Genomic DNA, 26,577 nt, shown 5'->3' on the forward strand with positions numbered 1-26,577 from the left:
AAGAAATATCCTTCGGTGCCTTGGGCTTGACGAGGCGTCCTTCACACGACCATGATGGACAGGCGATGATCGAGAATAGCAAAGGAGCGAACTGCCAAGCGATGAATCCCTTCACAAACTACACATTTTTATTTTATTTTATACCAGGTAAGGGTCGCACGGAGCTATAGAAGTGACCTCGTCATCACAACTGACAGCTCAACGAAGTGGGCTTATCATAACGTAGAAATGTAAAGCAGTCAATTCATCTGAACGCACGTCGATTCTAAACGTGGAGGGAACAACTATTTTTTATTTTACCAGGTAAGGCCCCACTGGGCCATGTAGTTATTTTTCAGAAGTGACCTCGTCATCACAAATGATAACTCCACGAAGTGGGCTTATCATCATCATCATCGTAGTGTGGGAATTTATAGCAGCCAATTCATCTGAACGCACGTTGATTCTAATTAAACTGATTTAATACGACCAGGTAAGGCCCCACTGGGCCATGTAGTTATTTTTCAGAAGTGACCTGGCTTTTACAAATGATAGCAGTGGGCTCATCATCGTCATCGTATAGCAGCAGCCAAACACTCTAAATACTCGTGATGTTGATTCTAAATGCAGAGCGGGAAGATATCAGAATCATATGTATGTATAATGTAGGAATGAGCTAAACATCTATTTCCCCCACCAAAAAAAGATCCCCCGTATAGCCTGTAACAGACTGTAGGGGCAAGTGCTGTTAGCAAGCATCTATGAAGGCCAGTACAGCACACGAGGTGGGTGGCCAGCACCACGCCCGACCGCCTTTGCCTCCCCAGTGTCGATGTTTACACACCGAACCAGGTACTCATTTGAGGCCGAGTCGACCTAGGGGAGGCCCGGGACCGGTTCAGATAACCGTCACTGGTGTTGGCCATGAGCTGGAATCGAACTCGGGGAGCCGGGTTCGTAGCTCAGCGTGCTAACCGCTGCGCCACCGCTCCCCACTACACACACACACTCATGTACACACACTCATGTACACACACACACATGTACACACACACATGTACACACACTCATGTACACACACGTACACACACTCATGTACACACACACACACACACGTACACACACACTCATGTACACACACACACACACACGTACACACACTCATGTACACACACACACACACGTACACACACACACACGTACACACACTCACATGTACACACACTCACATGTACACACACTCACGTACACACACACACATGTACACACACACACATGTACACACACACACATGTACACACACTCACATGTACACACACACACATGTACACACACACACACATGTACACACACACACACATGTACACACACTCATGTACACACACTCACATGTACACACACACACATGTACACACACACATGTACACACACACACATGTACACACACACATGTACACACACTCACATGTACACACACTCACATGTACACACACTCTCATGTACACACACACACACATGTACACACACACATACACAACAAGACGCCCAGCAAAAACCGCAACAGACGGAGCACGCGAACTGAGCGGGTAAATGAGATCTTGCGCGAAGCGGCGCTGGGTAGAGGGGCTTGTCAATATCGCAGAGCGTGGTGCGTGGTGTGTCGTGTGGCTGCGGGTGCGGAGGCTTCTGGGGGGGGGGGGGGGTGCGGAGGCCTTGGGGGGGGAAGCTTCGGGGAGGGAAGCCTTCGTCCAGCAGTGGATGGAGCAAGACCGGCGGCTTGCACATCGTCAAACATGCAGGGCGCATCGCACGCAACATTCACATTGCTTTCTCGCTCGCTCTCAAGATGACAAAGCCGCCGGTCTCGCGAACGCCGTATCCAGACCACGCCGTCGCTACTGTAAATTTTTCCACGAGTTTAATTTAAATAAAAAAATCTAAAAAAAAACATTAAAAATGTGAAGGAATAAAAACGCCTCAGATAAAATACCGCGGGTTTACAATTCGCAGCACGAATAAGCGACGGCGAGTCCAACAGCGAACGCCATTGGCCGAGATCGCATCACGTGACACGCGACCGACCAACGGGGCGCGAAGATGACCGCTGGTGTCGCTTATCCGCGCTACCAAATGTAATCGCGCCCCGCCGTGACATTTCCCTCCGTCTCCCTCCCCTCCCTCTCACCGGGCTGAGCCGCCATGGAGGAGGACGACAACGCTGCCAGGGCGACGACGAGCGCGACGAGGGGAAGCGCCATCGTCGAGGCGAGAGAGCGCGGCCGCCGAGAGACGCCCCGACAACCACCGCCAACACCGTCTTCGTCAAGGGCGAAGTGCAGGATTATTAAAGCGGCTCCTTCTCGCACCCCATTGGTCCGCGGGCGTCACGTGACCCGCATAAATTATGTTAAGTGACACCAACGCCTCATTGGCTACCGCCCACCGGAGATTGAGGCTGTCCGTTTTTTTTGGAGGTTCAGAAGAAATCTTCAGAGCACGGTAGACGATGACGTCATGGCTTCCGTCTTCCGGAAGATGTATCTGTGTGTTTTTTTTAAGTTATTCGAAAAGTATTTTTTAAACGTATCAAAAAATATTTCTTGTAATTAATAAATTGTTAAAATAAAGACAATAAAAAATAAACTCCTTAAACATTTATTTTTAAAAGAAAACGGTTTTATTTTAAAGTGCACTCAAAAGTAACACAATTTTCTTTCAGCCATCACCAGCTGATCAGAATATTTTTGTACATTTGTAACTAAAACATTTTTTATCAGATGTTCGAAAGAAATCTTCCGAGTACGGTATAAATAATTATATTATTTCTATTATTATTTCTATTTTTATTATTATTATTTTTTACCTACGGGATTTTACCGAAAAAACTTAAGAGTATGAATCCTTGCAGTCACGAAAGCTTAAAATCTAGAATATATAAATAATGAGTCATGGATAATGTATTCTGGAAGATGTATCTGGGTTTTATTCAGATGTTGATATGAATCTTCCTAGCACGGTAGACGATAAGTCATCGTTTGTCTTCTGGAAGTAGTGTCTAAGTTTTTTTTTAAGTTAGGAAGACATCTGCCGAGTACGGTAGATGACGAGCCATATTTATATCTTCTAGAAGATGTATTTGCATTTTATTTCGAAGTTCGGAAGATATCTTCCGAGCACGGTAGAAGATGAGTCATGGCTTCCGTCTTCTGGAAGGTGAGTCTACGTTTTCTTTGTTTGGAAGACTTCTACCGAATGCGGTAGAGCAATGCTAGGCATATTCTTAGGTTAATCTAGAATCAATGCTAGGCAGTTTTAACACTCAGGGACCTTTAGCGATCAATAATAACCACAAAATAGGTATTTTATGGTGGGTTAGATCGCGTAAATATATAAATGTTGTGTCGTTAAACCCGCCACCACCCGACACAGACAATTAGTAAGGTTTGTCACGTAAACAGAACCTTGCCAATTCAGAACTAAATTTCGATTTAAAGCTTTCGTGACTGCAGGGATTCATCTTCTTGGTTCTTTCGGTAAAGTCACGTAGAAGGGAAATAATAAAAGAATAAAAGATAAAAGTTTTTTTTTTATTTCCCTTCTACGTGACTTTACCGAAAGAACCAAGAAGATGAATTCGAAACTAGTACAGCAACACCGGTGTGTTGGAGAGCAAAGCCACAACATTTACGATTGTACTGGTAGCAACCACCTGGTTCCACCAGCCCACAGGGGATTATTGTGTCCGTCCGTCCGTCGTGCATCCAAAAATGGGAGGGGTGGGGCTGGGTGGAGAGGGGAGGGTGGGGAGGGGCTGGGTGGGGAGGGGCTGGGTGGGGCTGGGTGGAGAGGGGAGGGTGGGGAGGGGCTGGGTGGGGGGTGGGCTGGGTGGGGAGGGGCTGGGTGGGGAGGGTGGGGCTGGGTGGGGAGGGCTGGGTGGGGAGGGTGGGGTGGGGCTGGGTGGAGAGGGGCTGGGTGGGGGGTGGGAGGGGTGGGGCTGGGTGGGGAGGGGCTGGTCACCCCGTGGTGCCCTTATAAAACTCAACGTTTAACCTACTCACGCCGGCTTGTGCCCGCCCTCACAGTCGGGCATATTTGCGGAATACACCACGCCGCCGTTGACCCTGGCCATTGACCGAGCAACCCAACGTTCCTACCAGCTCCCTCCGCAGGAATGTGTTTTTGATTGTCATTATTAACTATTTTATTATTTAAATTTACTAAGGTCACCTTTTATTTATTCCATGAAGGAGCATTTTGCTTCTCCATGGGAGAATGGAGAAGCATACATTTTGAAAATGTTTTAAATTATTGTTATTAAAAATCTTGATTCTAATGATTCTACCATGGCTTTTCAGTCTGTAGAATGAATATATGATTGTTATAATTGTACTCTCCATTTTGCTTCGTTCTACTACAAAGTTAAGTATTTTTTTTATAGTTATAATTACTTTTAATATTTAATAATTACAGTACAAGATAATTTCAATATAATTTTCTGAACATCTGCAGTTTTAGTTCGACGTTGAATATTTTCAAGTGAATTTTATGCTAAATTTCAGCTTTCCAACGCCTCCTTTTTAATTAATGTTTTCTCCTACATCAGAGTGCAGCGCCACATTACATACGCACTACAATGACAATAGTTAAGCGATTTGAAGCATGTTTTACTTTCAAAATGGAAATATGGTTTGGGGGGGGGGCAGAAATTTGTGACGTAATATTTGAGGGGGGGGGGTCTGACTTTTTGTGACACCGTGTGACGACGGGGAGGGGGGGGTCAAAAATCGTTCAAAATCGCGTGACGTCATTTATGGACGGCCCAAAAGCAGTTCGAACGCAAATCATTAAATCCTTTACATTAAGTTCACTTGCTTGCTTGCTTGCACGCTTACGACCGTGACAATCTTTCGGTCGTTTTTTAACCCACTTCCCGTGATCCAATCTAGCTGACATTTTGCACACAGACTCGTTGTGCGTGACAATTTCTATTCGTGAAAAGTTTTTTTCCAAAATTTAACACTTTTTAGGTATTTTTTTTATATTTAATTACCAATTGCTTAATGGTGGCAGGCAATCATCTGACCCATAGGTCGCAGCCATCTCAAGCCAGAGGACGAGAGGACTCTAGCCGCCCGTTTCAAAGACCAATGTGGGCTGGGTTGTGGCCCATTGAACACGCATATAAAGGATTTATAGTGAAAAACTTTGTTTTTAAGGGTTAATTTTTTTTCACTCTCGACGAAGATGATTTTAAGGTGCACTGCTCCGGCGGCTTCTGAATATTGGAAGAAAGAACGTTCCAGACGGCCAGCAGAAGCGCATCTGAAAGCGCCGGACGACGCAGTGACCGCCATCTTTGTTTGATGGCCAGCGAGAAGCCGCTGCGAGGATCCACGTGATGGTTTATGCTCCTTAGGGGCCGTCCATAAATGACGTCACGCGATTTTGGACGATTTTTGCCCCCCCCCCCCTTCGTCACACGACGTCACAAAAAGTCAGACCCCCCCCTCCTCAAATATGACGTCACAAAGCTCTGCCCCCCCCCTCCAAAAATAAAACATGCTTCAAATCGCTTTAAACTATTGTCATTGTAGTGCGTATTTAATGTGGCGCTGCACTCTGATGTTGTAGTAGAAAACTTTATTAAAAAGTCTATTTAATTAAGTAGAACGTGTTGTCTATATTTATTTAAAGTTGCGCATTTTGATGTGACGTCACATTTCTCAAAACCCCCCTATCGTCAAATGTCTGACCCCCCCCCCCCAGGTGCGTGACGTCATTTATTAAAGGCCCCTTATGTTGACAAAGCTGTTGACTTGTATGTTGAACTTCTTTCGCACCGTACGTATCCAAGTGCTCATCGGAGGTGCGGGGGAAGGACAGCCAACAACCCAGTAGTTAAACTAAAGACAGAACGCAGTTCTTAAGAAATTAGTTGTTTGTGCACCATCACAGCCAATGGTGCAGCAGCAGCAGCATCACTAAAATAATGTTTATTATGTTACTCACCCTCGCCACCTTGTGGACGTTCCACGGACGTTCACGTGTGTGTGTATTCTAACACGTTCCTTCGGAGTGGGCAGGTAGGCACTTGGTTGGACAGCGCATTCGTGCACGACAGACAAATACTCCCTGGTGGGCAGTGTGGAACTGTTGTTCCTACCTGTATTAGTTAGGTCTTTCGGTGAAGTCACGTAGATAAAAAAAAGTTAATAAAAAAATATCACGTTTCGATCGCAACACAAGCAATCGTCATCAGGTACTTATTGCGATCGAAACGGCGTGTTATTTTGTATTCACTTTGTATTTTTTATTTGATTGTTCTATCTACGTGACTTTACCGAAACTCCCAAAGAATATTAATTCCTGCAGTCACGAAAGCTTTAAGTCAAGATGCTGCGAATTCTATTCACAGGTCGACTCAGCCCCAAATGAGTACCTGGTGGCGGTGTCGATAACATCACCGCTGGGGAGACAAAGGCGGCCGGGCGTGGTGCTGGCCACCCACCCCCTCGTGTGCCGTGCCGGCCTTCATAGGTGCTACTCGCTAACAGCACTTGCCCTGAACAGTCCGAGGCTGTACGGGGGATCTTTGTCCGTGTCTATTCACAGCGGTGTTTAGCCAAGCAGCGATGGTGGTGGTGGTGATGGATACACTGCCTGTGGCTGCCTGTCATCCAGGGTCGTGGAAGGCAACAGTGAGGGTTGGTGGGTCACGCACAGATGGTGACAAACTCCCAGGCGGTAGAGCAAAGTGTGGACTAATCTACATCCCATGGCCGTCGCGAGGTGCAGCCGTACTCGCCCTGGCTCCTCCTCTCCGCGTGGCTGCTGGCTGCCTTCCCCCGCGGGTCGGGGCAGGTCCAGACGTCAACGACCTCACCTGGTATGCAGGAGGTTGTGGGTTCGATCCCGACCATGACACCTGCTGTATATTTGGAGTTTGCGGTGTCTCTCTCATCATCATTATCATCATCACGGTGGCTAGGAGATGTTAACTACCTCGTCTGGTATGAAGGAGGTTGTGGGTTCGATCCCGACCATGACACCTGCTGTATATTTGGAGTTTGCGGTGTCTCTCTCATCATTATCATCATCACGGTGGCTAGGAGATGTTAACTACCTCGTCTGGTATGCAGGAGGTTGTGGGTTCGATCCTGACCATGACACCTGCTGTATATTTGGAGTTTGCAGTGTCTCTCTCACTCTCCGTGGTCGCTTGGATTGTTCATCCGGGTCCTCCAGTTGTAGAATCAACGCCACTCGTTTAGACCATTTGGCTGCTGCTATATATTTCCAGCTCATAAGCCACTTTGTTGAGCTATCGTCTGTGGCCGGGTCGCTGTTGAAAAAGAGCTACACTGCTCAGTGAGCCTTACCTGGTGAAATAAAACTAGTTTAGCCGTGGCCAAGAGTCGAGCGCCTGGGGTCTTTGTTAGAAGTGGCTCGGAGGAATCGCCGGACGGGACATCCTGTGTGTTGAACTTCTTTCGCACCGTACATCACTAGCCGTGCTAATTGGAGGTGCGGTGTTGAGTCTATGGGCAGTGTGTGTGTTGAACTTCTTTCACACCGTACATCGCCAGCCGTGCTCATCGGTGGTGGGGGAAGGAAACTAAACGCAAAAAGCAGTTCTGAAGAAATGAGTTTGTCAATCGCGATGATGATTTAGAAGTGCATCGCTCCCAGTGGCGTCCTAATATCGGAAGCGAGCACGTTCCAGACGGCCGCAGAAGCGCATCCGAATGCGCCGCCGTCTTTGTCCGGTAGCCCAGCCAGAAGCCGCTGCGAGGATGACCGGAGTTCGCGTGGTCTATGGTTATGATTGACGTACCTGTTGACTCGTTCCATGTTGAAACGAATTTATCTAGACGATTTAGCAATGCACGAGCGTGCATAGCCCTTCAGTGGCTTCCCAACAATAACAATTGGTGAATTTCGATTTAAAGCTTTCGGGACTGCAGGGATTCATCTTATTGGTTCTTTCGGTAAAGTCACGTAGAAGGGAAGTAATAAAATAATAAAAATATTATTACTTCCCTTCTACGTGACTTTACCGAAAGAACCAAGAAGAACAATTGGTGAGGCAAGAGCGTTCCAGACGGCCGCAGAAGCGCATCCGAAAGCGCCGCGCGACGCGGCGGCCCGTTCTTTGTTCGCCTTGAGCCGACGCCGCTCAACGATGTCGCAGCGTAGCGGACCCATCGCGTCTCCCCGTCGCGAATAACCAAGCACGGTGGGGTTTTGGGATTGTATTGCACACCTTTTATTGAACGTCCCCCCCCCCCTCCGGTACTCCCGTTACATTTGAATAATTTTCGTTTCAGTGCAAGCAGCGTGGTGAGAAACGCGGTCAACTCCTCCACCACACTACCACACACAGGCAGATCGCTTGCTAACCCCCCCGCCCACCCCCCCCCCCCCCCGACTCACACACACGGCAAAGCAACCCAACCCAACCGCACTCCCTCCCACGGCTCACCGGGCCCCCTTCACCGATGTCAGATCGCGGTGCCTGCTCCTTAACCACGTGGGCCTCTCATTATTTCGATTCTGGCGTTTGCCCGCCGTCCGGATGTCGAGATCTGGTGACTGTGGTGACGGCGGTGACGCGGGCGGTGACGCGGCCGTGTGCAGGCGGTGTGACTGCACCGGGGCACACAGGGACTGCAAAGGAGGGAAAATTGGATGGGCGACGACGACGATGACTACGAGGGAGGAGAGCGTGGCGAGCGTTGGTGGGGGGCGGCCCCCCGGGACCCCCCCCCCCCACCGCACCGGGGGCCCCTCACTCGGCGACGATGACGCGCATCGTGTTGGTGAAGCCGGAGCCCGGGCGCCAGCCGGTCACGATGATCACCACGCCGCCCTTGTGGATGAACTTGCGGTTCTTGCCTGCAGCGTGGGGGGAAAGAACGGGGATCGATGGGGGATCAATGGGGATCAATGGGGGATCAATGGGGGATCGACGGGGGATCGACGGGGGATCGACGGGGGATCGACGGGGGATCGACGGGGGATCAATGGGGGATCAATGGGGGATCAATGGGGGATCGACGGGGGATCGACGGGGGATCGACGGGGGATCGACGGGGGATCAACGGGGGATCAACGGGGGATCAACGGGGGATCGACGGGGGATCGACGGGGGATCGACGGGGGATCGACGGGGGATCGACGGGGGATCGACGGGGGATCAACGGGGGATCAACGGGGGATCGACGGGGGATCAACGGGGGATCAATGGGGGATCAATGGGGGATCAATGGGGGATCAATGTGGGATCAATGGGGGATCAATGGGGGATCAATGGGGGATCAATGGGGGATCAATGGGGGATCAATGGGGGATCAATGGGGGATCAATGGGGGATCAATGGGGGATCAATGGGGGATCAACTGGGCAGCATCGACGGGGCATCAATGGGAGATTGACCGGGAAAGAAATGGGAAACTAGGGACTGACCGAGGATCACACAGGGATCAACTTGATATTTTACACGTTTCCTTTGGGGGGGGAGGGGGGCGGGGGGGTGGTGGGAGGTGGCAGCGTTTAGTGCCGGCGTGATAGCATCGTGGCGGAGGTGATGTGGCACTCTGGCGGCGTGGTGATGGCGGTGGTGGCGGTGTGGTGGCGGTGTGGCGGCGGCGGCGGCGTGAGTGGTGCCACGATAGGGTGGGTGGTGGTGGCGGCCGTGTGGCAGGTTTGTGGTGGCGTTGCGGCAGTGGCGATGTGGCGTTGGTGCCATGACAGGGTGGTAGTGGCGTGGTGGTGTGGTGGTGTGGTGGTGTGGTGGTGTGGTAGTGTGGTGGTGTGGTAGCGGTGTGGTAGTGTGGTAGTGTAGTGGCGTGGTAGTGTGGTGGTGTGGTAGCGGTGTGGTAGTGTGGTAGTGTGGTAGTGTGGTGGTGTGGTGGTGTGGTGGTGGTGGTGGTAGCGGTGTGGTGGTGTGGTGGTGTGGTGGTGTGGTGGTGTGGTAGTGTGGTGGTGTGGTAGCGGTGTGGTAGTGTGGTAGTGTGGTAGTGTAGTGGCGTGGTAGTGTGGTAGCGGTGTGGTAGCGGTGTGGTAGTGTGGTAGTGTGGTGGTGTGGTGGTGTGGTGGTGGTGGTGTGGTAGCGGTGTGGTGGTGTGGTGGTGTGGTGGTGTGGTGGTGTGGTGGTGTGGTAGTGTGGTGGTGTGGTGGTGTGGTGGTGTGGTAGTGTGGTAGTGTGGTAGTGTGGTGGTGGTAGTGTGGTGGTGTGGTGGTGTGGTGGTGTGGTAGTGTGGTGGTGTGGTAGTGTGGTGGTGTGGTAGTGTGGTGGTGTGGTGGTGTGGTAGTGTGGTGGTGTGGTAGTGTGGTGGTGGTAGTGTGGTGGTGTGGTGGTGTGGTGGTGTGGTAGTGTGGTAGTGTGGTGGTGTGGTGTGTGGTGGTGTGTTAGTGTGGTAGTGTGGTGGTGTGGTAGCGGTGTGGTGGTGTGGTAGCGGTGTGGTGGTGTGGTGGTGTGGTAGTGTGGTGGGGTGGTGGTGTGGTGGTGTGGTGGTGTGGTGGTGTGGTGGTGTGGTAGTGTGGTGGTGTGGTAGTGGTGTTGTGGTGTGGTGGAGTGGTGGTGTGGTAGTGGTGTGCTAGTGTAGCGGCGTGGTGGTGTGGTAGCGGTGTGGTGGTGTGGTAGCGGAGTGGTGGTGTGGTAGCGGTGTAGTGGTGTGGTAGTGTGGTGGTGTGGTAGCGGCGTGGTGGTGTGGTAGTGTGGTAGTGGTGTGGTGGTGTGGCAGTGTGGTGGTGTGGTAGAGTGGTAGCGGCGTGGTGGTGTGGTAGAGTGGTAGTGGTGTGGTGGTGTGGCAGTGGTAGCGGCGTGGTGGTGTGGTAGTGTGGTATTGTGGTGGTGTGGTGGTGCGGTAGTGTGGTAGCGGCGTGGTGGAGCGGTAGTGGCATGGTGGTGTGGCAGGGTGGTAGTGGTGTGGTGGTGTGGCAGTGGTAGCGGCGTGGTGGTGCGGTAGCGGCGTGGTGGTGTGGCAGGGTGGTAACAGGGTGGTGGTGTGGTCGGAGTGGCAGGGTGGCAGGGTGGCGTGACAGGTTGGTGGCGGTGTGGTGGCAGTGGCATGACGGCATGGCGGTGGTGTGGCGTGGCGTGGTGTGGCGTGGTGGCGTGGCAGGGTGGTGGCGTAGCAGAGCGGTTGTGTGGCAAGGCAGTGGCGTGGCTTGGTGTGGTGTGGCAGAGCGGTGGCGTGGCAGGGCGGTGGTGGTGGCAGAGTGGTGGCGTGGCGTGGCGGCTGCGGCTCACTGATGGTGATGGTGTGGTGTGGTGCGGCTCACCGATGGTGATGGTGTGGTGTGGTGCGGCTCACCGATGGTGATGGTGTGGTGTGGTGTGGCTCACCGATGGTGATGGTGTGGTGTGGTGCGGCTCACCGATGGTGATGGCGAAGTTGACGCGGGCGTCGACGTCGTCGGCCCAGGGCTCCTTGGCAGGGAAGGTGTAGAGCAGCGGGAAGACGCCGCGGTAGAGGTGCGCCTGGCGCGCCGTCTGCGGCGTGCGCGTCACCGCCAGGATGGGGCAGCGGGGGCGGTACTTAGAGATGAGGTACGCAGACCTGCACGCCGGACGGGTGAGCGGAGCGGCGTGTTAGCTCGCGACGAGGTGGCGATGAGAACTGGTGGTGATGGTGGTGCTGGTGATGATAATGATGGTGCTGGTGCTGATGGTGGTGATGATGGTGATGATGGTGATGATGGCGGTGCTGGTGCTGATGGCGGTGCTGGTGATGATGGTGGTGCTGCTGATGATGGTGCTGGTGCTGATGGTGGTGCTGGTGATGATGATGGTGGTGCTGGTGATGATCCGAGACGCTGTTGCGAGCTTTCAGAAAACGCAGGCAAAGTGTTAGGGGTTCATCGACCAATCACCGGCGAGCCGCAAGCAGCCAGTTAAGCGGCAGCGCACTCAAGCGCCAGCGAGGTGAGCGGCAGAGCGGAGCGACTGGAGAGTCAGGGGGGGAGATGCAGGCGATGTCTCTCACACACACACACACACACGCACACGCAGATAGAGACATCAAAGATAAAGAGTCCCAGTATAGCATTCACAGACTGTTGGGGCAAGTGCTGTCCGCGTGCAGCACCTACGAAGGCTCGGCACGGCACGTGGCGATGTTTACACACCGCACCGGGTACTCAATTGAGGCCGAGTGGACCTAAGGGAGGCCCACAAGCGGTTTAGGTGGCCATGACCAGGAATTGAACTCGGGTGGCCAGGCCCGTAGCGCAGCGCGCTAACCGCTGCACCCCCGCTCCAACACCCAGGTGCACACACACAGAGACAGACGACAGAGACACACACACAGAGACAGACACACACAGACGAGACAGACACACACACGGACGAGACAGACACACACACGGACAGACGTACGTACTGAGAGTTGTCGAGCCGATTCCACCGTTAAAACGCGCAAGATGGAGGATGGAGAATTACTGAAGATGCGTTGGCAGAAGAAGTGTCGGGAGGAAGTCAGAGTTGAGAAGACCACAGGAAGGCGAAGATGACACTGCTACGCCGTGAGAAATAAGCGTCGACGGTGCGTAAACCATCCCAGCACTCCCCACACCTATGCCGATCACAAAGCCTCGGCACTCCTCAATAGCCCTGCCATAGAAAGGAACACCTAGATCTATCATTATATACATAATGGCTGACGTTTCGGGCAATGACCCTTCCACCCCTGGATCAGCTGATCGTCTTAACAGGCACCTGGGGTCGCCACCTTGGTTGCCCGCCAGGCCGGGCCGGGCCAGGCTCTGACGAGGCCTGCTGTATAATTTGAAGCCTGCATGTCTCTCTGTCTCTCTCATGTCTCAAGTCTGCATGTCTCTGTCTCTCTCATGTCTCTCTCATGTCTCAAGCCTGCATATCTCTCTGTCTCTCTCAAGTCTGCATGCCTCTCTGTCTCTCTGTCTCTCTCCCCGTGGCCGCGTGGAATTTTTAATCCAGGCGCCTCCGCTTTTTACCCCCTCTGCATTCAGAATCGACGTCGCGCGTTTTAGAGTCACGTGGCTGCTGCTATACATTTATCCGTGATGAGCGACTTGCTTGAAGCCATCGTTTGCGACGGCCAGGGTCGCTTCTGAAAGAGAGCTACATTAAGATTATCGCAGCTCAGGGTCGGGGGGGCCTTACACCCGGTAGAATAAAAACGTTTCAAAGTTTAGATTTAAAGCTTTCGTGACGGGGAGGGATTCCACATAACTTTGAGATCCTTCAACAAGCTCCGTGATAAGAAGGCTCAGCTAATCGAGTCTCTCACCTTTCTGAAGAGATGCCGCGACTCTAAGGTAATACCAAACGCATTTACACTAACATCTGCTGCTGTAAATTCGCATTCCTGCATTTCCCATAAATATGCTAAATTCCTCTTCATATGCAAATTCTTTTGTCAAGGTGCTCTTCCTCTTCCCTCCCAGCTTAAATAGACGCTCCAAGCCTAGGACGTGTCATTCAGACTCTGTCTTATCAACAGACGTGTTCTTCACCTGAGGACGGCTGCTTGCGTTGTGGCCGAAACGCCGTGAGAATTGTTTTATTATGTTTTATTTCTATTATTTTATTACTTCCCTTCTACGTGACTTTACCGGTCGTTTCAAAGGTTTCATCGTGTTTACCTTCCCGAATTGGAAATGGCTACGATGGCACTGGCGCGGCACTTGAAGGAGGCCTCGACGGCGCCCACGGCCGTGGCCTCCGAGGGGTCGCGAGTCTCCGGCGACAGGCGGCGGATCTCCTCAAACAGCTGGCTGTGGAACATCACCGCCTCCGCCTCCCGCGCAATCTATGGGGGGCCGCGCGGGGGGGTGGGGGGGGCGGGGTTGGGGGGGGCGGTGGTGGTGGGAGGTGGTTTGCTGATGATGATGGGCGGAGAGGGTGGTGATGATGATGATGATGGGCGGAGAGGGTGGTGGTGGTGATGATGTTCGTGGTGGTGATGATGATGGGCGGAGAGGGTGGTGATGATGATGATGATGGGCGGAGAGGGTGGTGGTGGTGATGATGTTCGTGGTGGTGATGATGATGGGCGGAGAGGGTGGTGATGATGATGATGATGGGCGGAGAGGGTGGTGGTGGTGATGATTTTCGTGGTGGTGATGATGATGGGCGGAGACAGCGGTGGTGGTGGTGGAGGTGTTGATGTGAGTATTATATTGACAACACTGCCACATTCCATGGCAATGTCGAATTGCCAGCAACTCCTTTGGGCAGAGAAGATGCTCCGGACATTTTTCTTTTCCTGTTCGAATTCGATTTTTGACTTGAATTTGTTTTTTTCTACGCAGGAAAAAACAAACATGGCCGCCCGTAATCCCGGGCACGCGTTGCTTCACAGCGAGTGACGTCACTTCCTGTGGAGTCACTTTGGGGTGACATCACTTCCTCTCCAGGCAGCTGCAGGCACATGCTCGCGGCACCAACAAAAAACACAAAATCAAGCCACAAACGACGCAATCCAAAGGGGGCAGCAACAACAACAACACAAAGCAACGTGCAAAAATAACACTCCGCCCCGTGGCATCTCACACACCCCCCCCCCGTGCATCGTCGGCAGCCGCCCCCCCCTCTCCCCAAACAACTGCACCAGCAGCACCATGCAGCCCCGCCGCTGGGGGCGAGGGGGGGGCGCTACCTTCCGCTGGTGGTGAGGACCACAATGGCCGAGGCGGTGCTCTTGAAGGAGGCCTCGACGGCGCCAATAGCGACCGTCTCGGTGGGGTCGTGAGTGGCGTGCGTGGCGTGACGCAGGTCGTCAAACACCTGGCGGTGGTACATGCAGGCCTCCGCCTCGCGGGCAATCTGCCCCAGGGGAGCCCCGCCAACCACCGCCACCACCACCACCGCCAACAACCGCCGCCAACCACCGGCCACAACAGAAGCAGCCGGGTTAATCGTGGGGGGAAGACGACCGGGAGAAAATCGGTTTCAATGAGATGACGATTTGGTTGCTCGTGTGGCTGTCCGAGCGAGCGAGCCATCGGTGTGCTGCGAGCTCCGATGTCCGAGTGGCATCTTCGTCACCCCGCTTGACTCACTCGCCCACTCAACCACTCACACAATTAGCCTCCACCCACCCACCCACGCAGAGACCCACACACCCACTTGCGTGCTCACACATTCACACTCTTACAAGCTTACGGATCTACCAGTGATACACCCACCCACCAAACCCACCCACCCACCAAACCCACCCACCAAACCCACCCAACCAAACCCACCCACCCAAACCCAAGCCCATCCACACCCACCCAACCAAACCCACCCACCCAAACCCAAGCCCATCCACACCCGCCCACACCCACCACGTCCCACCCACCCCGTCCCACCCCGCCCACCCACGCCCCACCCGCCCCGCCCACCCACCCCACCCCGCCCCACCCACCCCACCCCGCCCCGCCCCACCCACCGCGTGCTGGGTGCGCACGGCCTCCAGGGGGTAGTCTCCCTTGGCCGTCTCCCCGCTCAGCATGATGCAGTCGGCGCCGTCCAGCACAGCGTTGGCCACGTCGCTGCTCTCCGCGCGAGTAGGCCGAGGCTTCTTGATCATGCTCTCCAGCATCTACGCACACGCACGGACAGCACAGCACGCACGCGGACAACACAGCACGCACGCGGACAACACAGCACGCACGCGGACAACACAGCACGCACGCGGACAGCAGAGCACGCACGCGGACAACACAGCACGCACGCGGACAGCAGAGCACGCACGCGGACAGCAGAGCACGCACGCGGACAACACAGCACGCACGCGGACAACACAGCACGCACGCGGACAGCAGAGCACGCACGCGGACAACACAGCACGCACGCGGACAGCAGAGCACGCACGCGGACAGCAGAGCACGCACGCGGACAACACAGCACGCACGCGGACAACACAGCACGCACGCGGACAGCAGAGCACGCACGCGGACAACACAGCACGCACGCGGACAACACAGCACGCACGCGGACAGCAGAGCACGCACGCGGACAACACAGCACGCACGCGGACAGCAGAGCACGCACGCGGACAGCAGAGCACGCACGCGGACAACACAGCACGCACGCGGACAACACAGCCACGCACGACGCGGACAGCAGAGCACGCACGCGGACAACACAGCACGCCGCGGACAACACAGCACACCGCACGCGACAGCAGAGCACGCACGCGGACAGCAGAGCACGCACGCGGACAGCAGAGCACGCACGCGGACAGCAGAGCACGCACGCGGACAGCAGAGCACGCACGCGGACAGCAGAGCAAGCGTGCGTTATGCATTGGCTGGGGACTTGGATAGGGAGGGGGTGGGCAAGTTAACGAACAAGTGAGCGAGCGACCGAGTGAATGGCGAACAAGTGAGCGAGCGACCGAGTGAATTGGCGAACAAGTGAGCGAGCGACCGAGTGAATTGGCGAACAAGTGAGCGAGCGACCGAGTGAATTGGCGAACAAGTGAGCGAGCGACCGAGTGAATTGGCGAACAAGTGAGCGAGCGACCGAGTGAATTGGCGAACAAGTGAGCGAGCGACCGAGTGAATTGGCGAACAAGTGAGCGAGCGACCGAGTGAATTGGCGAACAAGTGAGCGAGCGACCGAGTGAATTGGCGAACAAGTGAGCGAGCGACCGAGTGATTGGCGAACAAGTGAGCGAGCGAGCCGAGTGAATTGGGCGAACAAGTGAGCGAGCGACTGAGTGAATTGGCGAAACAAGTGAGCGAGCGACCGAGTGAATTGGCGAACAAGTGAGCGAGCGACCGAGTGAATTGGCGAACAAGTGAGCGAGCGACCGAGTGAATTGGGCGAACAAGTGAGCGAGCGACCGAGTGAATTGGCGAACAAGTGAGGCGAGCGACCGAGGGAATTGCGAACTAAGTGAGCGAGCGACCGAGTGAATTGGCGAACAATGTGTGAGGCGAGCACCGAGTGAATTGGCGAACAAGTGAGCGAGCGACCGAGTGAATTGGCGGACAGTGAGCGAGCGACCGAGTGAATTGCGAACAAGCGAGCGAGCGACCGAGTGAATGGGCGAACAAGTTGAGCGAGCGAACCGAGTGAATTGGGCGGAAACAAGTGAGCGAGGCGACTGAGTGAAATTGGCGGAACAAGCTGAGCGAGGGCGACTGAGTGAATTGGCGAACAAGTGAGCGAGCGACTGAGTGAATTGGCGGAACAAGTGAGCGCGACTGAGTGAATTGGCGAACTGAGCGAGCGACTGAGTGAATTGGCGAACAAGTGAGCGAGCGACCGAGTGAATTGGCGAACAAGTGAGCGAGCGACTGAGTGAATTGGCGAACAATGAGCGAGCGACCGAGTGAATTGGCGAACAAGTGAGCGAGCGACCGAGTGAATTGGCGACAAGTGAGCGAGCGACTGAGTGAATTGGCGAACAAGTGAGCGAGCGACCGAGTGAATTGGCGAACAAGTGAGCGAGCGACCGAGTGAATTGGCGACAAGTGAGCGCGACTGAGTGAATTGGCGAACAAGTGAGCGAGCGACTGAGTGAATTGGCGAACAAGTGAGCGACGACCGGTGAATTGGCGAACAAGTGAGCGAGCGACCGAGTGAATTGGCGAACAAGTGAGCGAGCGACTGAGTGAATTGGCGAACAAGTGAGCGAGCGACCGAGTGAATTGGCGAACAAGTGAGCGAGCGACCGAGTGAATTGGCGACAAGTGAGCTGAGCGACTGAGTGAATTGGCGAACAAGTGAGCGAAGCGACCTGAGTGAATTGGGCGAACAGTGGCGAGCGACCGAGTGAAGTGGCGGAACAAGTGAGCGAGGCAGACTGAGTGAATTGGCGAACAAGTGGAGCGAAGCGACTGAGTGGAATGTGGCGAAACAAGTGAGCGAGCCGACCGAGTGAATTGGCGAACAAGTGAGCGAGCGAACCGAGTGAAATTGGCGGACAAGTTAGCGAGCCGACTGAGTGAATTGGCGAACAAGTGAGCGATGCGACTTGAAGTGATTGGCGAACAAGTGGATGCGCCGACAGAGTGAATTGGCGAACAAGTGAGCGAAGCCGACCTGAGGTGAATTGGCGTGGAACAGTGTAGCGAGCGACTGAGTGAATTGGCGAACGAAGTGAGCGAGCGACCTGAGTGAATGGGCGAACAAGTGTAGCGAGCGACCGAGTGAATTGGCGGACAGTGAGGCGAGCGACCTGAGTGAATTGGACGAACAAGTGAGCGAGCGCCTGAGTGGATTGGCGAACAAGTGAGCGAGCGACCGAGTAATTGGCGAACAAGTGAGCGAGCGACTGAGTGAATTGGCGAACAAGTGAGCGAGCGACTGAGTGAATTGGCGAACAAGTGAGCGAGCGACTGAGTGAATTGGCGAACAAGTGAGCGAGCGACCTGAGTGAATTGGCGAACAAGTGAGCGAGCGACTGAGTGAATTGGCGAACAAGTGAGCGAGCGACCTGAGTGAATTGGCGAACAAGTGAGCCGAGCGACCGAGTGAATTGGCGAACAAGTGAGCGAGCGACCGAGTGAATTGGCGAACAAGTGAGCGAGCGACTGAGTGAATTGGCGAACAAGTGAGCGAGCGACTGAGTGAATTGGCGAACAAGTGAGCGAGCGACCGAGTGAATTGGCGAACAAGTGAGCGAGCGACCGAGTGAATTGGCGAACAAGTGAGCGAGCGACCTGAGTGAATTGGCGAACAAGTGAGCGAGCGACTGAGTGAATTGGCGAACAAGTGAGCGAGCGACTGAGTGAATTGGCGAACAAGTGAGCGAGCGACCGAGTGAATTGGCGAACAAGTGAGGCGAGCGACCGAGTGAATTGGCGAACAAGTGAGCGAGCGACCGAGTGAATTGGCGAACAAGTGAGCGAGCGACTGAGTGAATTGGCGAACAAGTGGAGTAGAGCGACTGAGTGAATTGGCGAACAAGTGAGCGAGCGACCGAGGGAATTGGCGAACAAGTGAGCGAGCGACCTGAGTGAATTGGCGAACAAGTGAGCGAGCGACTGAGTGAATTGCGAACAGTGAGCGAGCGACCGAGTGAATTGGCGAACAAGTTGAGCGAGCGACTGAGTGAATTGGCGAACAAGTGAGCGAGCGACTGAGTGAATTGGCGAACAAGTGAGCGAGCGACTGAGTGAATGGCGAACAAGTGAGCGAGCGACGAGTGAATTGGCGAACAAGTGAGCGAGCGACTGAGTGAATTGGCGAACAAGTGAGCGAGCGACTGAGTGAATTGGCGAACAAGTGAGCGAGCGACCGAGTGAATTGGCGCAACAGTGAGCGAGCGACTGAGTGAATTGCGAACAAGTGAGCGAGCGACTGAGTGAATTGGCGAACAAGTGAGCGAGCGACCGCGTGAATTGGCGAACAGTGAGCGAGCGAACCGAGGTTGAATTGGCGACAAGTGAGCGAGCGACTGAGTGAATTGGCGAACAAGTGGAGCGAGCGCTGAGTGAATTGGCGAACAAGTGAGCGAGCGACCGAGTGAATTGGCGAACAAGTGAGCGAGCGAACCGAGTGAATTGGAGTGAACAAGTCGAGCGAAGCGACTGAGTGCAATTGAGTGAACAAGTGAGCGAAGCGACCTGAGTGGAATTGGCGAACAAGTGAGCGAGCGACCGGAGTGACATTGAGTGAACAAGTGGAGCAAGGCGACCGAGTGAATGAGCGGACAAGTGAGCCGAGCGACCTGAGTGAATGAGTGCGACAAGTGAGGCCGAGCGACCTGAGTGAATGAGTGAACAAGTGAGCGAAGCGACCGAGTGAATTGAGTGAACAAGTGAGCGGAGCGACCGAGTGGAATTGGCGAACAAGTGAAGCGAGCGACCGAAGTGAATTGGCCGAACAAGTGAGGCGAGCGACTGAGTGAATTGGCGAATCAAGTGAGCGAGCGACCGAGTGAATTGGCGAACAATGAGCGAGCGACTGAGTATGGGCGTAACAAGTGAGCGAGCGACCGGGGAGTGAATAGTGCGAACAAGTGAGCGGCGACCGAGTGAATTGGCGGAACAAGTGAGCGAAGCGAACCGAGTGAATAGTGGCGAACAAGCAAGTGAGCGAGCGACCGAGTGAATGGCGAACAAGTGAGCGAGCGACTGAGTGAATTGGCGAAGCAAGTGAGCGAGCGACTGAGTGAATTGGCGAACAAGTGAGCGAGCGACTGAGTGAATTGGCGAACAAGTGAGCGAGCGACTGAGTGAATTGGCGAACAAGTGAGCGAGCGACTGAGTGAATTGGCGAACAAGTGAGCGAGCGACCGAGTGAATTGGCGAACAAGTGAGCGAGCGACTGAGTGAATTGGCGAACAAGTGAGCGAGCGACTGAGTGAATTGGCGAACAAGTGAGCGAGCGACCGAGTGAATTGGCGAACAAGTGAGCGAGCGACCGAGTGAATTGGCGGACAAGTGAGCGAGCGACCGAGTGAATTGGCGAACAAGTGAGCGAGCGACTGAGTGAATTGGCGAACAAGTGAGCGAGCGACTGAGTGAATTGGCGAACAAGTGAGCGAGCGACTGAGTGAATTGGCGAACAAGTGAGCGAGCGACTGAGTGAATTGGCGAACAAGTGAGCGAGCGACCGAGTGAATTGGCGAACAAGTGAGCGAGCGACCGAGTGAATTGGCGAACAAGTGAGCGAGCGACTGAGTGAATTGGCGAACAAGTGAGCGAGCGACTGAGTGAATTGGCGAACAAGTGAGCGAGCGACTGAGTGAATTGGCGAACAAGTGAGCGAGCGACCGAGTGAATTGGCGAACAAGTGAGCGAGCGACTGAGTGAATTGGCGAACAAGTGAGCGAGCGACCGAGTGAATTGGCGAACAAGTGAGCGAGCGACTGAGTGAATTGGCGAACAGTGAGCGGCGACCGAGTGAATGAGTGAACAAGTGAGCGAGCGACCGAGTGAATTGGCGGACAAGTGAGCGAGCGACCGAGTGAATTGGCGAACAAGTGAGCGAGCGACTGAGTGAATTGGCGAACAAGTGAGCGAGCGACTGAGTGAATGGCGAACAAGTGAGCGAGCGACTGAGTGAATTGGCGAACAAGTGAGCGAGCGACTGAGTGAATTGGCGAACAAGTGAGCGAGCGACTGAGTGAATTGGCGAACAAGTGAGCGAGCGACCGAGTGAATTGGCGAACAAGTGAGCGAGCGACTGAGTGAATTGGCGAACAAGTGAGCGAGCGACTGAGTGAATTGGCGAACAAGTGAGCGAGCGACTGAGTGAATTGGCGAACAAGTGAGCGAGCGACCGAGTGAATGAGTGGACAAGTGAGCAAGCGACCGAGTGAATGAGTGGACAAGTGAGCAAGCGACCGAGTGAATTGGCGAACAAGTGAGCGAGCGACTGAGTGAATGAGTGGACAAGTGAGCGAGCGACTGAGTGAATTGGCGAACAAGTGAGCGAGCGACCGAGTGAATTGGCGAACAAGTGAGCGAGCGACCGAATGAATGAGTGGACAAGTGAGCAAGCGACCGAGTGAATTGGCGAACAAGTGAGCGAGCGACCGAATGAATTGGCGAACAAGTGAGCGAGCGACCGAGCGAACGAGTGGACAAGCGAGTGGGCGGGGAGGGACGGGGCGGGCACCTGGGTGGCACAGATGATCGGCTTGCCGATGCGGTTGCATCGCCCGATCATCATCTTCTGCGCGATGAAGACCTTCTCCGTGGGGATCTCGATGCCCAGGTCGCCACGCGCCACCATGATGCCGTCGCTCGCCTCCAGCACCTCGTCGAACCTCGTCGGAGAGAATCGCCGACACCGCACGCACCGTCACTACAACTAAACTCGAACCGAGAGCTTTTTATTCGCCCGTTAAAGCTCCCACCGAGCGACAGTTCTTTTTCAGAGGTGACCTGGCAATCATCACAAACGACAGCTCAACGAAGCGGGCTTATCGTAGTCGTCGTCACGGAGACGCGTGACGTCGATGAAAAAAATTAGGACAGAAATACCGGAGGACCCGGAGAAACATCCACGCGGCATCGGGCGCTTTTGTGACCGTCTGGAACGCTCTTCCTTCCAACGCATCTGGAAGCCACCGGGAGCTATGGCACTTTTAAATAATCATCATCCAGATTCACAAACTCATTTCTTTAGAACTGCTGCTTGTTGTTGTGTTTAGTTGGTTGTCCTTCACCCCCCCCCCCCCGCCGCACCTACGATGAGCACGGTTGGCTACGTAGGGTGCGAAAGAAGTTCAATGTACACACACATTGCAATCGCGCTGCGATCGGGCCGAATGGCGCCAACGAGGAATTATCGTTTCCTAGCGTCGATTTGTCTCCGTCAAATATTTTCCCCGCTTCTCGTTCGACGGTGCGGCCAGCTTTCTCGCCGATTTAAAGCATTCCGCTTCGTCGCCGCGCTTTTGAACGTTATTCGTTGTGGAGACGAGCCGGCTCACTCCTGCGAAAGAAACTCTCCCACGCCGGTCTCTTAGAAGCGTTCTCACCCCGTGGGACGCCACAAACTTGAACCGCCGCCTCTCCCCATTTTCATGTCCATCGGCACGATCGCTCACACGTTGGCCACTCTTCAGCACAACAACTCGCGATCTTTACCACATCGCCATCTTTAGAGCTCACCATCCCCGCTCACCGCCCCGTGCCTCCGAACCTGCACACCCACTCGCCACCCCACTCACCGCCCGCTCACCACCCCCTCACCCCGTCACTCATTCGCCCCCGCCACCATCGCCCCCGCCACCATCGCCCCCGCCACCATCGCCCCCGCCACCATCGCCCCCGCCACCATCGCCCCCGCCACCATCGCCCCCGCCACCATCGCCCCCGCCACCATCGCCCCCGCCACCATCGCCCCCGCCACCATCGCCCCCGCCACCATCGCCCCCGCCACCATCGCCCCCGCCACCATCGCCCCCGCCACCATCGCCCCCGCCACCATCGCCCCCGCCACCATCGCCCCCCGCCACCATCGCCCCCGCCACCATCGCCCCCGCCACCATCGCCCCCGCCACCATCGCCCCCGCCACCATCGCCCCCGCCACCATCGCCCCCGCCACCATCGCCCCCGCCACCATCGCCCCCGCCACCATCGCCCCCGCCACCATCGCCCCCGCCACCATCGCCCCCGCCACCATCGCCCCCGCCACCATCGCCCCCGCCACCATCGCCCCCGCCACCATCGCCCCCGCCACCATCGCCCGCGCCACCATCGCCCCCGCCCCCATCGCCCCCGCCCCATCGCCCGCGCCACCATCGCCCCGCGCCACCATCGCCCGCGCCACCATCGCCCCCGCCACCATCGCCCCCGCCACCATCGCCCCCGCCACCCTCACCTGCGCACGCCCTCGTGGTTCTCGATCTTGCTGATGATGAGGATGTGCTTCCCCTTTTCGCCGAGCACGGCGCGCACCGCGTGCACGTCGGCCGCCTTGCGGATGAAGGAGGCGAACACCATGTCCACGCCCTGCTCCACGCCGAACTTCAGGTCTCCGATGTCCTTCTCCGAGATGGCCGGCAGGTCGACTGCCACGCCGGGCAGGTTCACGCCCTTCTTGCTGCCCAGCGTGCCGCCGTTCTCCACCTCGGTGATCATGAAGTCCTTCCCTGGGGGGGGGCGGCGCGAAACGTCAGACGTTGTGCGGCCGAACGAACGCGGACCGGACGGACGAGGCGTCGCTGTGGGAGAGACCTGGGCTGCCGTGGACGGAGGTAGGCAGACAGCCGCTAAACTTTCACCGGTCAGTGGCTCATGGCGGCGGTGGCCTAGGTAGGCAAGGCCTTCGTCCAGGAGGTGGAGAGACCACGACTCATGATGATGATGATGATGGAGGCCTGCGTAGGCCTCCATGTAGCAGTGGAGAGAGACCACGACGATGATGACAGTGGTGATGATGATGGCGGCGATGATAATTATAATTCCATGCGTAAAGCAGCTTTTAATCAAGGATATATGAAAGCGCTGTACAGGACACAGCAGCAGCAGACACTCGGCATAAAAATAAGATTAATACATGTTAAGAATCATTTACTCAATTAACGAAAAGTTTAATAAGCGAAAACGTATGATGACGAGGGTGGTGATGACGACGGTAGTGATGACGGTGATGATACTAATAGAGTTTTCCCCCTTTTTTTTCTGGCAACAAAACTGACACCTTTTGCAAGGAATCATGCTCACATTAACCACAATACTTGCAGTCAAATGCAAACAAAAAACAATATTCTGATAATTTATGCATTGTCCTTGAATCTGATTGGTCCACACCAGAGACAGCTTTCTTTAGAGCCTAGTCTCATATGGTGTTCGACCAGATGACGCAGTCAAATGTTTGCATTTGACTGCAAGTATTGTGGTTAATGTAAGCATGATTCCTTGCAAAAGGTGTCAGTTTTGTTGCCAGAAAAAAGGGGAAAAACCCTATTAGTTTATTTTGGTACTGGCAAAGGGGGTCCCATGATGACGGCGATGATGTTGGTGGTGATGACGGTGGTGATGATGATGGTGGTGATGACGGTGGTGATGTTGGTGGTGATGACGGTGATGATGATGGTGGTGATGACGGTGGCGATGACGACGGTGATGATGTTGGTGGTGATGACGACAATGTTGGTGATGATGACGGCGGCGATGATGACGATGACGGTGGTGATGACGGTGGCGATGACGGTGGCGATGACGGCGGTGATGACGACGACGCGACAGGCATCGGCAGCGGAGCGAGCGAGCGCGTCACCACCGCCACCGCTCACTCACCCTTCTCCTTGACGCAGAGCGAGATGAGTCCGTCGTCCACGTACACCTTGTTGCCGACCTCGATCACCTTGAGCAGGTTCTTGTAGTCCACCCACAGGGTGTGCTCGTCGCACTTGTCCATGAAGGCGTCGTCCAGCGTCACCTTGAGCGTGGCGCCCTTCTTCAGCTCCACCTCCGCCGTGCCGCTCTGGACAGAAGACAAAAAATTAACCCGTAAAAATAAAGTTTTTCACTATAAATCCTTTATATGCGTGGCATCGGTTTTATTTTATTATTAATTTCTGTTCTTCTTGAGAAAGAGTTTCATTTTGATCACATTGGTATTTTAAATTAAATATGCATTTTTTTTTTTCCTAAAAAGTGGAAATTTTTGGAAATTTTTTTTCACGAAAATAAATTGTCACGCACAACGAGTCTGTGTGCAAAATGTCAGCTCGATTGGATCACGGGAAGTGGGTTAAAAAACGACCGAAAGATTTGCACGGTCGTAAGCGCGCAAGCAAGCAAGCAAGTGAACTTAATATAAAGGATTTAAAAAGGGGATCGGCTTTCTCTCCCGCCGTGCGGCGGTCCCGGCAGTGCGTCGGGGCAAGCGCTGTGACGTTATAGATCTATGGTGTCAAAGTATGGACAAGTAATTAGAAGTCTCACTATGAGACATCTCCTTTACTAGTGGCAAAATATAGTAGTAGGTTTTTACCCTTTAAACTGGTACAAAACTGACACCTTTATATACTCTGATAGTGCACTGTCTTTGAGTTGTACGCCTTTTGGCGTCATCTGGTCCAACACCAATGGAGACTAGGCTCTAAGAAAAGCTGTCTCGGGTGTGGACCAATCAACTCCAAGGACAGTGCATATCATTACCATTATCAGAGTTGTTTCTTTTTGTTTGCATTTTGACTGCTTGTGTTGCGGTTATTGCAAACATGATACCTTGTATAAAGGTGTCAGTTTTGTACCAGTTTAAAGGGTAAAAACCTACTACTATAATTAGAAGTCTTTCTAGATTTGAAGCTTTCGTGACTGCAAGGATTTATACTCTTAGGTTTTTCGGTAAAGTCACGTAGGTAAAAAATAATAGAAATAATAGAAATAAAATAATAAATCACGACGTTTCGGAGGCAACACAAGTCTCCGTCATTAGGTGGGACCGTCACAGCCAGATTTACTGTCTCAAGTTGTCTCAAGTGAGACAGTAAATCTAGCTGTGACGGTCCCACCTGATGACGGAGACTTGCGTTGTCTCCGAAACGTCGTGATTTATTATTTTATTTCTATTATTTTTTATTTTTACCTACGTGACTTTACCGAACAACCTAAGAGTATAATTAGAAGTCTGGTTTTAGGTTTTTTTACCTTTTCTGGCAATAAAACAGCCGGAGTTGCAAGGCATTGAGTCTGCATTGGTGGTGGTGGTGGGAGGGGGTGCAGGGTGGGTGCAGGGTGGGGGGCCTCGGGGAAAGGTGCAGAATTGAAGGGGAGCCCTTACCCCCTTAATGAGCCCGGTGCGGATCTCGGGGCCCTTGGTGTCGAGGGCGATGCCCACGGGCAGGTAGTTGTAGGGGTCCTTGGCCAAGCTCTCCGTGGCCGCGCGCACATTCTTGATCGTCTCCGCGTGGTACTGCAAACACACGCACAGGCAAAGATCCCCCGTGTAGCCTCAACAGACCGTTGGGGAAAGTGCTGCGCTGGAGTAGCACCGACGAAGGCCGGCAACACGCCCGCAGTCGTCACGGGGACCGTCCACCGCCCTCCCCTTGCTCACTGCAAGGTCACCCGGAGGTCACGGGCAGCTCTAGACGACAACCACCGCCGTTTGTCGCAGAGATTCGGGGGTTCGAATTCCAGTGGCCGCCCTGGTTAATCCCACGGTGGTGGTTTGTACAAATGTAATACTGTTACTACGACTA

At 54.2% G+C, this 26,577-nt stretch overlaps 2 protein-coding genes across 4 annotated transcripts in view; both read right to left on the reverse strand.

Annotated features, from left to right (window-relative positions):
- LOC133354926 (neuroplastin-like) overlaps window positions 1–2,359 on the reverse strand; it is a 62,786-nt gene extending 60,427 nt beyond the window's left edge. Inside the window, exon 1 of one of the 2 annotated variants that reach the window (XM_061572156.1) lies at window positions 2,165–2,359. In XM_061572156.1, coding sequence (XP_061428140.1) covers window positions 2,165–2,237 — 73 coding nt within the window. In that variant the 5' untranslated portion in view covers window positions 2,238–2,359. The remainder of the gene's footprint in view (window positions 1–2,164) is intronic. The other variant, XM_061572236.1, reaches the window with a different exon arrangement.
- A 6,054-nt stretch (window positions 2,360–8,413) lies between these two features.
- LOC133350044 (pyruvate kinase PKM-like) overlaps window positions 8,414–26,577 on the reverse strand; it is a 39,448-nt gene continuing 21,284 nt past the window's right edge. The window contains exons 4-11 of one of the 2 annotated variants that reach the window (XM_061564134.1): window positions 26,157–26,288; window positions 24,665–24,851; window positions 23,244–23,514; window positions 21,530–21,680; window positions 15,399–15,551; window positions 13,609–13,775; window positions 11,362–11,543; window positions 8,414–8,874 (exon numbers count right to left, since the gene is read on the reverse strand). In XM_061564134.1, the coding sequence (XP_061420118.1) occupies window positions 8,768–8,874; window positions 11,362–11,543; window positions 13,609–13,775; window positions 15,399–15,551; window positions 21,530–21,680; window positions 23,244–23,514; window positions 24,665–24,851; window positions 26,157–26,288 (1,350 nt within the window). In that variant the 3' untranslated portion in view covers window positions 8,414–8,767. Of the gene's footprint in view, window positions 8,875–11,361; window positions 11,544–13,608; window positions 13,776–14,624; window positions 14,792–15,398; window positions 15,552–21,529; window positions 21,681–23,243; window positions 23,515–24,664; window positions 24,852–26,156; window positions 26,289–26,577 lie in introns of both variants that reach the window. The other variant, XM_061564057.1, reaches the window with a different exon arrangement.

This window comes from Lethenteron reissneri, chromosome 1 (assembly GCF_015708825.2).
Source record: "Lethenteron reissneri isolate LAM-NWPU_2019-01 chromosome 1, ASM1570882v1, whole genome shotgun sequence".
NCBI classification, from domain to species: Eukaryota; Metazoa; Chordata; class Hyperoartia; order Petromyzontiformes; family Petromyzontidae; genus Lethenteron; species Lethenteron reissneri.